Here is a 14,486-nt window from a genome sequence, read left to right as displayed (position 1 = left end):
TAGAATTACTGACTCATTGCAATATTCAAACAATGACTGCTATGTGCAGCTGGGAGATTGACCCTCTGATAATCATGATTATATGGCAATGTCATGTGTAATTATGCATTTTACCCTAACACTAAAATTATGTCTGAATAGCACAAAACAGCATGCTCTTCCATACGACATAACAACGGGCTTGATTATACCTCTGGTGGCTTTTTGTTAGAGTAATGACACACATATGCAACAGTGTAAGTCAGTGTATATTTTAAAAATGGTTTAATTAAGTCATAGATTTTTTTTTTAGCATCATCGCAAACCTTTTCTGTTAAATACTCGTTTTATTTTGAAATTCAGACAGTCTGACAAAGAATGGCAAAGCTCCTTTGCAAAAACAATATTTGCTTCTTTCAGCAAAGGCTGTCTGTTTCAGGTACATTAAAATATAATATAATATGATGTGAAAAAGAAGGATAAATTAAATTCAACATATTAAATTAAATTAAGCTTATATTGCTGTACAATTCATATATAAATATATATATATAGAGAGAGAGAGATAAAAATGGAGCTGTGCAGTAAAGCCAGAGCAATTAAATCTTGATTTTTATGAATATTAAACCATTCATCTCACAATGTGCAAAACCAAAATTCAGATTAATATATCATTAGCCATAGGTCAAAGCCATCAAAACTTCTGTGATACATGTTTCTTTCATCACGTTTGTGTTTCATAATAATCAAAAGTGACAAGAAAAAAGAAGATTAAATTAGTCGCCATGGAATTGGATGATAGAATCCTCTCATGAATTAATAGATGTAATGCTATTTCAGGAGCAACTAATCAAATACCATTTAATCCAATATTTACCAGGCCAACCAATTACCTCGTGGAACATTTATAAACGTATGGTTTCTAATTACAAATAGAAGAACAGCCTGCCCTTATCTGTAAAAGCACTGCCAAGCATGCCAGTAGTCTCAACTGTAATTGGAAATGGCACAAAAAAGCAGCAAGCATGATGACTCTGACAGTGGAATTCTTGATGAATCAGACTGGGTAACGGGTATGACAGTTATCAGTCAGCTGAGAGGAGGAATCTTGCAGGGTTAAGTTCAGTTTTTGTATCATCTCTGCTGGAAGTACAAAGTTCCAAGCATCTGTTGAATGTCCGAGTTCCAGTCCTAAAGGAATATTCAGTGTGCCGAGTTTTGAGCTGAGCCAGACTGTTACAGAAATCTATTACAATACAAAAAACAATCAATTACATATTTTGGCAAAATAAGGATGAGGCATGAATCTGAGTTTCTGACTTCTTTATCACATTTATTTTTTGCCAGAGGCAGAAATTTTATGAAAGCAGTATACAAAATTTCCCAAAAGGAAAAGATAGGTCAAAATTAAGCTGTGTGAATTTCGTTGCCCCTATGGACTATAAAAGTTGGACGTCACGATTGTAAGATCACTCACTGGTTAGAAAAGCCCAGTTCCGATGAGCCAATTTTAGCGATATAGATGTTAGCATGTATGTTTTGAGAGCTAAATGGATCTGAGTAATAAGGTAGACTGGTTTTGCTTTTTAGGAGGGTGCAAATGCTAGAATTTTACCCACAAAGCTCGGTCTCTGAGGCTGTTAACAAATTTAGCTACACAGGAAATCATTATGTGTCCAATATTTGTATTAAAGATACTTTAAAAGTACAAATGAATAAACATGGTCAAGAGGTAAAAAAGGAGTTATAGAAAAATCTGTTTTACCATGAAAGATGAGCTTATGTGTCGAGAACATTTTAGACTTCACTGTTTCTTTATTTCTATTTGCTGCAAAGGGAAAAAACACAAAAAACCAGCAAAACCAGCATACCAGATAGTGCTTAGGACTTAAACTGTCTTTTGATTTGTCGGAAGAGAACTGAGAGTCCATTAGTTACTTGTTTGAGATTGGTCTATGCACAGGGTGACTGAGGACCCTGACGGGCTAGCAGTTATGAGAAAAAGCCAAAAAGAGGCTGGATGAACAGGCCCATAGTTCCCAGGACGCACACGGTCACAAATACCCAAAGGAAGATTCTATCAATCACCATGGCGACGTACTTCCAGTCATCCTCCACCTGTAAGTAAGGGAGGGGACAAAATAAGAGGTGTAAAAAGACAGTGTCAGTGGTTAGAAATGAGAGATAAACATGAACAGAGATCATTTAAAAGCAGGTGAAAAGGCATGCATGGTGAGAGAGACGCACGTGATTCAATATCTCAGTGTGTTTGAGGTTACAGGAGTCAATGAGGTGAAGTGTAACACAGAGAAAGTGTGGGGGGGAAAGGAAGACGGAAATAATAGAAGAGAGAACAGCTGAAAATTTCTCGTAAGTCAACAGAAAACTGATACATAATTTACACAGGGAGAAATTACTATGATAATCACATTCAAACCACAACGTCAAAAATAAATAAGCAACAGGCGTTTTGACAAAGCTGATTGAGGCATGAGTTTTGCATATCAAAGGCTCCTTTTTGCCTTGTGGGAGATTTCACCCACTTTATTTATAACTGACAGAGAAAGGAGGGAGATTGTTCAGTGCAAATCTAAAATTATTTGCTTCTAACTTACATTGTTGTAAACTTATAGAGCAGGTTACACTCTGCAACAATACAACAGCTCTCCCTGCCAGCATATTTTTTTGTCAGTATGGAGTGGTTTTGCATAAATACATTATGGATGCTTACTATGTATTTGCTTTCCATGAACGTCTGTACATTTATATAAAGTACAGAATTACTGGAACAATGTATCTTCTGTGTGACAAATGTATGCCTAGTATTTGCTTACTAAAATAGAAAAGCCAAAGTCAAACTGTGTTTTAGTCAAATGGAAACACAATGTGCATATAAACTGGAGTTAAATTCAACATCATACTGTGAGAATAACCAACAAAAAACAGCTGCAAGTTAAAATCTTATTTGATGGAGCAATGTTTCCGTTTTAGTTTACTGGAGCTAGAGCCAAGGCACAGACCTTCTTTCACAAACAAAAGAATCAGAAATGCAATGAGAAATGGTAATGATGGATTTAGATTTCATCACACTGGGACTTCTTTTATAATCTCAGTGCACAGAAAGAGGATAGATAAGCTAAACTAAATTTGATGTATATGAATTTTGCAACCTTGCTGACCTTTATTTTAGTAAAATTCTACTTGGATGTTTTAGATGACAGCAGTTACCCCTTTCCCCACTGTCCTATCAACTACTTTGAAACCCAAAGAGAGCAAAGGAAATGCACATGCTATGTTTTTCTTTTTAAATACATTTTTTTATTTTGTTAATATAAGTCTTAAATGGAAACCTGAGTGAGTTGTTGTGAGTGTGTTTTGCTATAGGAACATCTATTTGATTTGTTTAACTCTTACTGTCCACGGACAAATGATGAGAATGCCTCACCTCTTTGGCCTTGTTGCGGCTCCTCATGTTTTCAGCAATGTACTTGACGCTCTCGATGGCCTGTTTAATCTCAGGTGACACCACAGAAAAGGCCACGACTGTGTTGATGCTTTGGTGACTCAGCTGACGTGTCATCTTCCCAGGGTCTGGGGTTTCTGGGGTTTCCTTCCCATGCTGGCAAGGGCAGGGGCATTTCTTTCCAGTGCAGCCCTCCATAGTTGAGAGCTTGCTTTCACCAAACTCCAGACAGTTAAGTGATCCTCCTCCAAACTGTTGGGAATCATAATCAATTAAGATTAACTTATACGCCCTCCTTTATTTCCAAATAGACATTGGCTTGTTTCATATGTAGATATTTAAGTGAGCTAAGCAGTCAAGCATCAACTGATATTAAGGAAGGACTTGTTCCTTTTCACTGAAGCTTAGTGTTCAAGTAGTACAAAAAAACTAACCAAAAAAACAAGAAAACACCCACAAATATTTCCAAAAATGTAGTGTTTTGTTTCTTTTTTTATTTCAAATATTGTATAACAAGACAAAACTGCACATTCTCAATCTTAACTAACTGAAGCTATTTAGTTCATTTAACTACCAAATAAACAAATTGGTACTCTCTTTCCGGGCAGACACGTCTGCTATACTTTTGTTCGTATTTAACAAAATAAAAATGCAGACATAAGTGTACACCTTACTCAATAAATGGGCCACAAGTAGGGGTGACGTGGGACGCAAGTGGCCCGCAGGGTTTGAGACCCCTGAACTAAGCTCTCTTTCCATGATCGGTGACAGAACTGTTTTGTAAGAGTGTAAGGCTTTGTTTGTCACGGAGACCGTGAACTTTGCAGCAGAGCTAACTAAGCATTATTGGACCTGCTACAGAGTCATAACCTGAGTGCAAATAACGGAACGACAGCTGTCACTGACACTGACCTACATCACTTGTGATAAACCGAATCAAAAAAGTTTATCATTAAACTATTTTTGTCGGCTAGGATTAGGGATGGGAATCAAGACACTGTTCTTGTGAAGAACCACTTCCCAGTAGTTTAGTTTATTGGAATTGTTGGTCTGTTTGCCTATTGATCCAGCTTATCGATTCCACTTGCACTGGCCCTGAAATCAGCTGATTTCAGTTCATGTGCCGGAGAACAAAAATATGGACATTACATTAAAATTTTTATTATTTTCATTGCACAAAAGGACAAGAGTTCAACAATAAAGTGGAAACTTCATCCAGAACAGAAACAACCGCATTATGCTGCTAACACAACTTTGGGTCTTTGCAAGCATCTGCACAAACAGCATGCTAACATGAGCAGTCAGGCTGCAGCCTCTGGTTTCTACCTGTTCGTGTTTCTACAGTAGAATCACTGTGATGATCACTTCAAAGTCTCTTTGTGCTGGTTTTCATCTTTGCTTTGTGTTGTCAGCTTTGTGTTCATACCTAAAAGATCACGTGTGTCCTCATTAGGACAGGGATTTGTGTTGGTGTGCGGGGCTGTAGCCTGTAGGTTTATATTGTTAATTTGTAATTATGAGATGGTGTATTTCAGATCATTCATCAGTAACATGAAAGTAACGTAACGAGTACCATAACAAATATCTTTCTCCTGAGAGTAATTAAGTAACATACTGCACAACTTTTAAGAAACGTGTTCTGTGTAATACATGACTGTATTGAGTAATGACCCCAACACCAAGGGAAAATACTTCCAATACATTCAACAACCAGATGTTTTGTGAGCAAAACCACTTACCTGCATTAAGCTATTCTTCCGTTTTCTCCCTCCTTTTCCTCCTCCGCCTCCTCCTCCCCCTCCACCTCCTCCTGCCTCCCCACTGCTGTCCAGCCCCCCAACTTTGCTGTTCTCATCAATCGGTCTCCGCATTAGCATAATCCTCGGTAGCACTTTGAGAAACACCGAGCGCACCCAGCCCGGCATAGTGTGGGTCATTGGTGTGCGATAATGTACATTCAGCACAAAAACAGTGATGACAATGCTGAGTGTGACGAAGATCATTGTGAAGAGGAGGTACTCTCCAATGAGCGGGATGACCAGCGATGTGGAGGGGATGGTCTCTGTGATAACAAGTAGGAACACAGTGAGGGAGAGCAGGACGGAGATACAGAGCGTGACCTTCTCTCCACAGTCAGATGGGAGATAGAAAACCAGCACTGTGAGGAAAGAGATGAGGAGGCAGGGGATGATGAGGTTGATGGTATAGAAGAGTGGCAGACGCCGGATGTAGAAGGAGTAGGTGATGTCTGGATAGATCTCCTCACAGCAGTTGTACTTGATGTCATGTTTGTAGCCTGGAGCATCAATGATTTCCCACTCGCCACTTTCCCAGAAGTCTTTCAGGTTCACCTAATACATGGATAAAGATCTTAAAAATCACAAAATCTGAAGAAAAAAAACATATTTAGAATCAACAAGCTATATTAAAAAGGCTCCCTTTTCTGTTAGTATAACCCGCATTATTTTCTTCAGGTAAATATGATGAATGGGGATTTGCAAGAAGTTGCAAACCAATTTTGAATTTAAAAAATGTCATGGAGCCACTGATTATCCACTGGACCTCCCCTAGGTCCAAGCAAAGTGGTTAATGCATGAAACAGTTACATTCTAAATGCTAATCTTAAAATTCACCTGTTTTCTGTATCTGTTTGAATAGCAGATGAATAAATTAAACAAACTTGCTATATCCAGTTACCAATGACTGTTGCATTTTCAGGAAGTTAATTAAAATAAGTGTTTAAGCAGCACCAACTTTTAGTTCCCTATGTGGTCTTCTGCATGCTTGATTTTATATTCCTAATAATGGAACTCACACTGTTTCCTAGATGCTCAGGTCTTTAAAACTCTGTCTTTTTACCAGTGAGCAGAATTTTTTTTTTTGCAGAACTCTTTTTCTAAGGAAATTGTTCCCACGTAGACATATTTTAATAGTTTACGCCACTAAAATTTAAAAACAAAAGTATCTATAACTCGAAATTTCAACTTAATTTTCTCAAACTTTTGAGTTAATAACTCAAAATTTCGAGTTAGCGCTGCCAATTAGTAATCTACATAAATGACGTCATTTCGTTGTTACCCGGAAGCTGAAGCCCTCAGCTACAAGTGCTACAGCTAAGCTACCAGTATTACAGCCAGTCATGAATGCACAAATTGCTGATTATTTTTAGTGTGGCTTCACAAATTATGAAATCCTTGTGTTATTAGCTGAATTACATGGTGTTACTATCAGCGAACGTACTCTCGAAAGCGGCAATTTGTTGTGATCTGGTTTTGAGTGCACATTCCACATAGATTACTGATTGGCAGAGCTAACTCGAAATTTCAAGTTACTTTTCTCAAAATTTCGAGTTAATAAGTCGACATTTCAAGAAAAAATCTCAAAATTTTGAGTTAATAACTCGAGTTATGGTTACTTTTTTTTGTGGCGGAAACGGGCTTGCATATAACAGCAACCCATTCTTGACCACCATTAAAACTGTAGTCATTTTATCAGCTTCATCCACATTTTTTTTAAAAAGAACACATTATAGCAACCATCCCAGATATTTTCCTCAACTAAGGATTTCATTTAAATGATTATTATTTGAGACTCCAGGCTATACTTCTATATGGCCGTCATGCCTGAGAAATTACTACTTTGGCCTACAGCAATTTGCCACATATCACTTTTTTGTCGAACCCCATTGAAGTTATGGTTCTCTGACTGTGCCACTGGCTGCAGAAGACATTATACAGCTTGTTTTACAGACCCAATAGAGCTCTTCATTACTTGCAAAGTGACCTTTTGTGTAAAATTGATGGAGGTGCCCTTTAATAAAATAAACAGTGAATTAAAAAAAAAACTAATGGGTTTGAAATGCCTGTTGTATCTAACTGGAATGAAGTCTGTACTAGGCAGAAAGAGATAAAAATGAAATAGATAGTTTATTGTTATACGAGGCTTAAATGCAGTTACAAAGACTGACCTTGGACCCAATAAGTACCAGGTCAATCTTGGCTTTGTCATAAGTCCAGGACCCAAACTTCATAGAGCAGTTCTGATAGTCAAAGGGGAAGTAGGTGATGTCCATTGGGCAAGATGATTTAAAAATTGCTGGAGGAACCCATGTGATAGTTCCATCAAACTTCAGCAAGGCCTTGGTCTTATCCTCCACCAGAAAATCTCCTACAGCACTGTGTAAGACAAACGTGAATGTATAACAAGGCGTACAATGCATTTCCATGGCAAACAGTGCATGAGAACGTAGACGTGTGGTGTGAATAGGACACAGAGGTTAGGTGGAAGGTAGAGATGTCAAACAATGAGAGAATACGCAAGGAGAAAACAAAGGCACAGAAGAAAGGGGAGAAGATAAAACCAGCAGTTATGGAACAAAGGATTATTAGGATTAAATAGTAGAGAACAATAAAGCTGCATTATGTATTATTGTGAAACACAAAACGACCTTTGATTAACAATATGAACCTTTGTTGTAAGTAGAAAGAAGTAATGAGTCTACAATTAACTGAGCTAAAACTGAGAGAATACAATGCAGCACAAACTGACCCTGAACAATAGGGAGTCCCATTAGCATATTTCACGGAATTTTCTGTTGGAAACTCTGAAGGTATAAAAGACATTTGTGCTTCAGAGAATATGGCCATTAATGCAATATTGTAATAAGGCTATTCTCATGCTGAAATGACATAGAGGGTTCTTTGTCAGTGCTTTTTTTAAAATTACCCGCAAGATTCATGAGCAAGGGGAAAATGTTAGGTGTTGCGCAAAAGCGACATTAGCATTCATTTGGAACATCTCTTCTGCTGACTTGTGATAAATACATATCAACAGTTTATTTTTATTTCACTTCTTCACCTTTCACAGTTAGCTGCTCTTCTACCACCATTAGAGCAGCTAAATGATCTGTTTGTTGTTTGGCGTTGGTCAGTACACTGAGTTTAGGAGTTATTTTAACAAAAACATCTGCCTGCTGCTGGAAACAGGGCTGATAAACCTAGGACGAAACCTGCAAACCCACATTAAAATTGCAGGCCAAAACAATGAAGAAGAGGAATATAAAACACTTCTAATATTATACTGAAAAGTCTGAGTGGTTTTACCTCTATGTAAGATCTATTGGTAATAAAACATTTACTAGTACAAGTTTAAAATTTCCAACATATTCTGGTCTGGGTGTAAAGAAACGGACACTTACAAGCAGGAAAATATAAATCACAATAATAATAAATCAATATAATCATTCACCTTTGCATTTTATAAAGAATTCTTTTAAATAGTTATTTTTATTTTGGCCATTATTATGGCTTTAATTGTTATGTTATAATCACTGATTGCATCGCATACTGTTGCCATAACAGAGATCCCAGCTAAGCTATATAATTTATGAGTGTTATGATGTTGACAGCCTCACTTGTTGTAGAGCACAATGTCGGGTCTCCAAATCTTGTTCGATGGGACTCTAATGAACTCAATCCCGTCAAACTCTGCAGGCTTCCATCGGAGCTTGTAGTCATTCCAAATCTGACGGAAGGGAAGGGAAAAACAGTTTTACCAGACTCGGGATTCAACCATCTGCTTTATATTTTGCATTGTGTGCTGCAGACAGTATTAGTCACTGGAGACATCCCCCTTCTTGGGAATATTTTGAAAAACATATTTATACTGCAGGCAGAACTTTCTTTGATCTTTTACAGTAGTGCTAAATAAGGGTATTATAGAGAAAACAAATCTGAAGGCTTTCATTTGCTTCTACATTAGCTCGTGAGTGACAAAATAACACTATGTGATATCAACAATAGCCTGCATAAAGAGCAGCGCATAGAGACGGGGCGTATGAATAAATAGCTCCCTGACAGAAATAAAGGAAGAGTGCATTCAACATATCCGTAGGTAGCATTTCATGAGCTGTATATCCATTAGTCTTGGCTATCTGCATGTCATTCAAGATGAATTCATTCATTAGAAAGGCAGATTAATACCCAGTTATGACCTGGAAGCTGTTTAATTAACCACTTCATGCAACACTGCCTTTTTCATTTGAGAGTTTGCATTGTGATTGGCTAACGATGTAATTCATGAGAGGCTCAGTTGTGCAGCTTGTTGTGACCGTAAAATTTCAGCATAAAAAATAGAAAGAAGAAGGAAAATATAAGTCTATTTAGCCTCAGTAAACAGGTACAGAGCAGTTTGTTTACAACAATAGGCTTGCCAGTGTAATTATGGTTATATTGTGGCTATGCCACTGGACGTCCAGCGTTCTGGGAAAGCACAGTTTTTTCTCCTCGTCACAATTAAAGGAATAGTGAGAATATTAACCCAAACTATGGTTCAAAGAATGCAAAATGTCTGTGTACTCTATATACTTTTCATGTATTTTCCACACATTTAGCAAATGGGATTACATGTTTGTTTTAAAGAAATATGTAATACATTGGCTTAGTTATAAATAGCAACATGTTGTGCCAAACCTATGTTTTTGGATATTTGGGAGATGCTCAGTTGTCTGAATCTTTATTGATTTTTGTTGAGGAAATGAGTAACCATCATAATTACTGATCACTCACTCAAGACTGATTAATATGCAGGTATCATCCTGAAAACTGAGGCTTTTTCAGGGCAGACCAAGTCAAAGATGTTATCACTGCTTAATTAGGAAATAGGTTTTATTATTTGCTCTACTTGTTTCATTGCCTACTTAATAAACTTAAAGGAGAAATGCTATTTGTTCATTTTGATGCATATATAACTCAACATGTATTTCACTGTTTATTTATTTGTTTAGAGTTAGATATTTTAATAGACTGATGGCATCTCTAGTCTTTGATAGAAGCTTACTTTGAACCATGAGGTTAAGCCCGTGTGCCCACCTGAATGTGTCTACATATCTACAGTACTCAAAGAACCTGTATGTATATGTATTACATTAAAGTTTTCCTCCCACTTACATAAAGTAGTCAGTGGAGCTAGATTTCAAAGAGTACACAGCTAGGATGTTTAAAAATATTGTGTTAAGGCTATTGAATAAAGAATCCCCTGCAGTCAAACTGCAGAACAGTTGCAATAAATACATCAAGGGGCAGATTTCTAAAGTGGCTTCCACTGTAAACCCACTGCTGTGATCCAGTGTCTTTGTCAGTGATTGTGGTGTTGGCACTGCTTGTCATTAGCAAGGACTTGTTGTAAACAAAACAGCCACGCCATTACAAACAATATATGAGATTGTACTATACAGGCATTTCAATATATTTTAATTGGAAAGCTCGGGGATAGCAGCACCACTGAATCACATCAGATTCTACAAAATGTTTGGCTTTGTAGAGCAATTAGCCACCAATTTAAGAAAGATAAAAATAAATCAATAATGCTTACAAGAAGTATTTGTAATCTTTTAAGCACAGATTAATAGTGGAGGGAAAAGGGAAGAGGAAACAAAATGTTATCAACGAGGTGAAAGAGAGAAAATGTTATTGGTTGGCAATGTGAGGTCAAGAGTTCAGGGTCTGTAGCTATAGATCTGCTGAGCTGCAGAGCGTGACTAGCAATAATGCTAACATTGATCACTGGGCTGATTCCATTTCCGTGTTTATGTGAGCTGTCTTTGTTTTCTTATCCACTCGTGTTCTCCTGTTTATTCCAACTAAATGTAACATTAAGTCACAGCTAAAAGACAGACTGCAGCATCCCATACTGCTTAGTACGTGTAAACAATGTGTTAGAACATATGAACCTCGTCGGGCTTCACTTACCCGGCTCTTTGCAGACCTCAACTGTAAGGTAGGTCAGTGAAATTGTTAATGCATGCTGTGTGTGATGTGTTTATCTGTGTTTGTGTGTGTACATGGTTACTCACATGCCTGAGCCATAAATTTGTTTCCATGATTTGATTCACCTCATCCTGCAGAGACACAGAGTAGGAAAACAGCTCATTAGCCAGCAGATGTGGGTGTGTTTGTGTCTGTCTGCTTGTGCATGTGTGAGACAGACTGTGTTGCTGCTTCAGCCTACTGGAGGGACTACAAGAAACGTGCACATCTTAGTCCTCTGTTATATATGATTAACCGACAGGATCAATAGTGAGCAAGTTCCTAATAAATGAAAAGGTTACATAGTTTACATCCTCTACGCCTTGTCTTTATTCAGTTCTGATTTGCAGTCTTAATGTTTTTACATTATACAGAATCAACTTAAAGAACTTTGTAAAAGCCATGTCTTGAAGACAAACAGACAGGTGAAAATGTGTGCATAAACACACACATAATGACACATTCATGCAGTGCCACCACACCCTGACATTCACATCCAGGCGCTCACCTTTAAATTAATCTCACCTCGCTGAGCAAGCAGATAGAGGTACCTCACAATCCAGTCTGGAAAAAGGCCCCTGCTGGCAATTTCCTCTTAATCTCAGGATTTCCACTCTGAGGTGAAAACCTCTTTTCACTGGGGATTGCACAGCACCCCCACCTCCATCACCAGTTTTGAACTTAACATTGCCAAAGCACAGCAGCATTGTATAAAAACACTGTGAGGCATTTTTGGAATCTGTGAAATTGAACAGACTAAATAAAGTCTGCATTCACTTTACGCTTTCACTTCTCTCGTTCCACGGCTTATCTTCTTGCTCTTCAGTTTCAAAGGTAGGAAATGTGATCAAGATGTTCTTGGAATGACAACTCACTGTTCACACAGACTATCATAAAATGTTGAGAAGTTGCTATGAGTGACAAATGCATAGATACATTTGGACAAATACATAAAACAAGACAGTTGCAGAATGTAGAAAAATGCTTAAAACACTTTCAGCATTACATTACAGTCTTTAAAAACCCAAAAACCCGTGTGTGTGTGTGTGTGTGTGTGTGTGTGTGTGTGTGTGTGTGTGTGTGTGTGTGTGTGTGTGTGTGTGCATAAAGCTTACAACTTTAACCAGCTGGGAGATGGAGACCTCAAACTCCACAGTGACTGGGTCAGAGACATTCTCCACTGGTCTGATGAACTGATTATATCGTCTAAACAGCTTCCTGAAAAGTCGGTCCTCAGCCTTTGATGAGAGGCAGTCTGAGGGTGAAACAAAGATGTAACAGGAGAAATTCATCTAAGATAGGGATTTAAAAAAAAAACACTGAGAACGCAACAAAGAAGGAACTAAAATAAAATAGAAAAGAAAAATGATATATATATATCAGACTCTTCTGAAATTCAACGCACCAAACATCAATAAGTCTTTTCAGTTTATAAAATTTATGAAGAACTCTCTTTAGATTACAACTTTTCTGCTTAGATCATCATAGTAAAGAAAGTGCTTTGAACAAGTCTGTGCCGTGAGATAACCTTTAGGGTGCTTTTCAGTATGTTTGAAATGATGAAAATTGAAGAATGATAAGTAAGGAAGCCAAGAGCAGTAATGTCAAGTTTCAATTCTGGCATGCTGCAAAAAAAACATAATAATAATAGTGATAATAATTACAACAAAACATGTTGTTTTTCTAGTTTATTTGGATTTTTTTTTTTTATTTCCTTTACATTTCTTTCTGATCATTTCTTTAACTGAAAATCTGCAAAAGAGGAAAATAAGGTCATCATTTCATTGAGGACACAGTTGCCTCACACCCACCTTCCACCTTAACCTCTTGAGCAACATTTGCAGTCTCACTGCTTCTGTTCATTTCTCAACACCTTCTTTCTGGACTGCCTAAAATCTTACTAGACCTGTTATTGTTTAGCTCAGTCACTGTTCATCTGTCTGACCCAAGACTCAGCAGTTCCAGTTCAGAATCCACTGTAATAACAGCTACCTTATTCTGTCCCCTGCGTGCGTGGTTCTGGTACACGAAGTGACAGATAGCTAAACATATGCCGTAAGCACTGAAAGCGTTGAATGATGAGTCAGGCGTGAAAGTAAAGTTGAGGGCTGTTTACTTGTTTGTCTTCATCAACGTACAACTTACAGTGATTTCCCAGAACTTGTGAAACTACAAAAAATACAAAAAGAAATATGCTCGATAAAGAATTATGCATTTGCTTCACATGGCGAACAGATCTAGGCATTTATATATAAATCTCTCCAAATATGCATAAAATCGATAAAATATACACCACTCACTACTTATAAAGATGAAACACAATTCAAACTTACAAACAATGCTTCTCCATGGCATAACACAGGTGGATGCTTAAGGATTAAACAGGGAGACTTCTGGTACGCCTCATTGTGCAAATCCCAATACTAAAATGGCTTCCTGCATTACCCCACTCATGTGACTCTAAACATCCAATAGGAAACTCTTCCTGTATCACCCCACTCATGTGACTCTAAACATCCAATAGGAATACAAGCCAAACCACATAAAAATTCACTTGACCGCAGTCTCCAAGCTAACCACTAGGAGATGCTAAAATTCTCAATGTGCACATAACATTACACTCGCCTGGTATTGAACACAATACCACTATCAATTTCTTAGCAGTTCAATCAGCTAAAGAAAACAGCACATTGACTGTCCATGGTAGATAATCAGATAGACAAAAGTACCACTACTTCGGTTACTGGTCTAAAGAAGGTCTTAATGGTACCTCCTTTCGTGACCTTCAGTTCGAGTTTCCTGACCTTTCCATCGCTGTCTGGGTAAGCCTTGGTGACAAGAGCCATTGGCCACTGATTTCTTTTTACCTGAGGGTCTTTGAGCAACACCAAGTCCCCTTCCTTGACATTGGGCTGACTATTTTGCCACTTGCTTCGATTTTGAAGAGTAGAGAGATATTCTCGCCTCCATCTCTCCCAAAATGTATTCGCCAAGTGCTGAACACGTTTCCACTGCTGACGATACATATCTGTAGCTTCAAATGATCCTGGAGGAGCAAGAGGGGTGCAGACCTTCTGTGTCAAGATCATTGCTGGAGTCAGAAGAAACGGTGAATCTGGATCACTTGAGATGGGAGCAAGAGGCCTTGCATTTATTATCGCTCCTACTTCAGCCATAAGGGTCGAAAGCACTTCATGAGTGAGATGCGAGGGACTGATCTGAGAAAGCATAGAGTCAAG

At 37.9% G+C, this 14,486-nt stretch overlaps 1 protein-coding gene across 3 annotated transcripts in view; it reads right to left on the bottom strand.

Annotated features, from left to right (window-relative positions):
* Positions 1–247: 247 nt before the first annotated feature.
* Positions 248–14,486, bottom strand: part of LOC146708407 (neuronal acetylcholine receptor subunit alpha-3-like) — a 40,140-nt gene continuing 25,901 nt past the window's right edge. Inside the window, exons 1-9 of one of the 3 annotated variants that reach the window (XM_085460286.1) lie at positions 13,581–13,825; positions 13,393–13,416; positions 12,363–12,502; positions 11,295–11,339; positions 8,856–8,965; positions 7,410–7,617; positions 5,182–5,793; positions 3,425–3,694; positions 248–2,097 (exon numbers count right to left, since the gene is read on the bottom strand). In XM_085460286.1, coding sequence (XP_085316412.1) covers positions 1,972–2,097; positions 3,425–3,694; positions 5,182–5,793; positions 7,410–7,617; positions 8,856–8,965; positions 11,295–11,339; positions 12,363–12,502; positions 13,393–13,416; positions 13,581–13,602 — 1,557 coding nt within the window. In that variant the 5' untranslated portion in view covers positions 13,603–13,825 and the 3' untranslated portion in view covers positions 248–1,971. Of the gene's footprint in view, positions 2,098–3,424; positions 3,695–5,181; positions 5,794–7,409; positions 7,618–8,855; positions 8,966–11,294; positions 11,340–12,362; positions 12,503–13,392; positions 13,417–13,580; positions 13,826–14,486 lie in introns of those variants that run through there. The other 2 variants (XM_085460287.1, XM_085460285.1) reach the window with 2 other exon arrangements.

This window comes from Copadichromis virginalis, linkage group LG6 (assembly GCF_057382275.1).
Source record: "Copadichromis virginalis isolate Kocher_CV1m ecotype Utaka linkage group LG6, C_Virginalis_male_GT1.1, whole genome shotgun sequence".
NCBI classification, from domain to species: domain Eukaryota; kingdom Metazoa; phylum Chordata; class Actinopteri; order Cichliformes; family Cichlidae; genus Copadichromis; species Copadichromis virginalis.
Note: the sequence above shows the minus strand (reverse complement) of the source record. Positions and strands in the feature narration are given on the sequence as shown.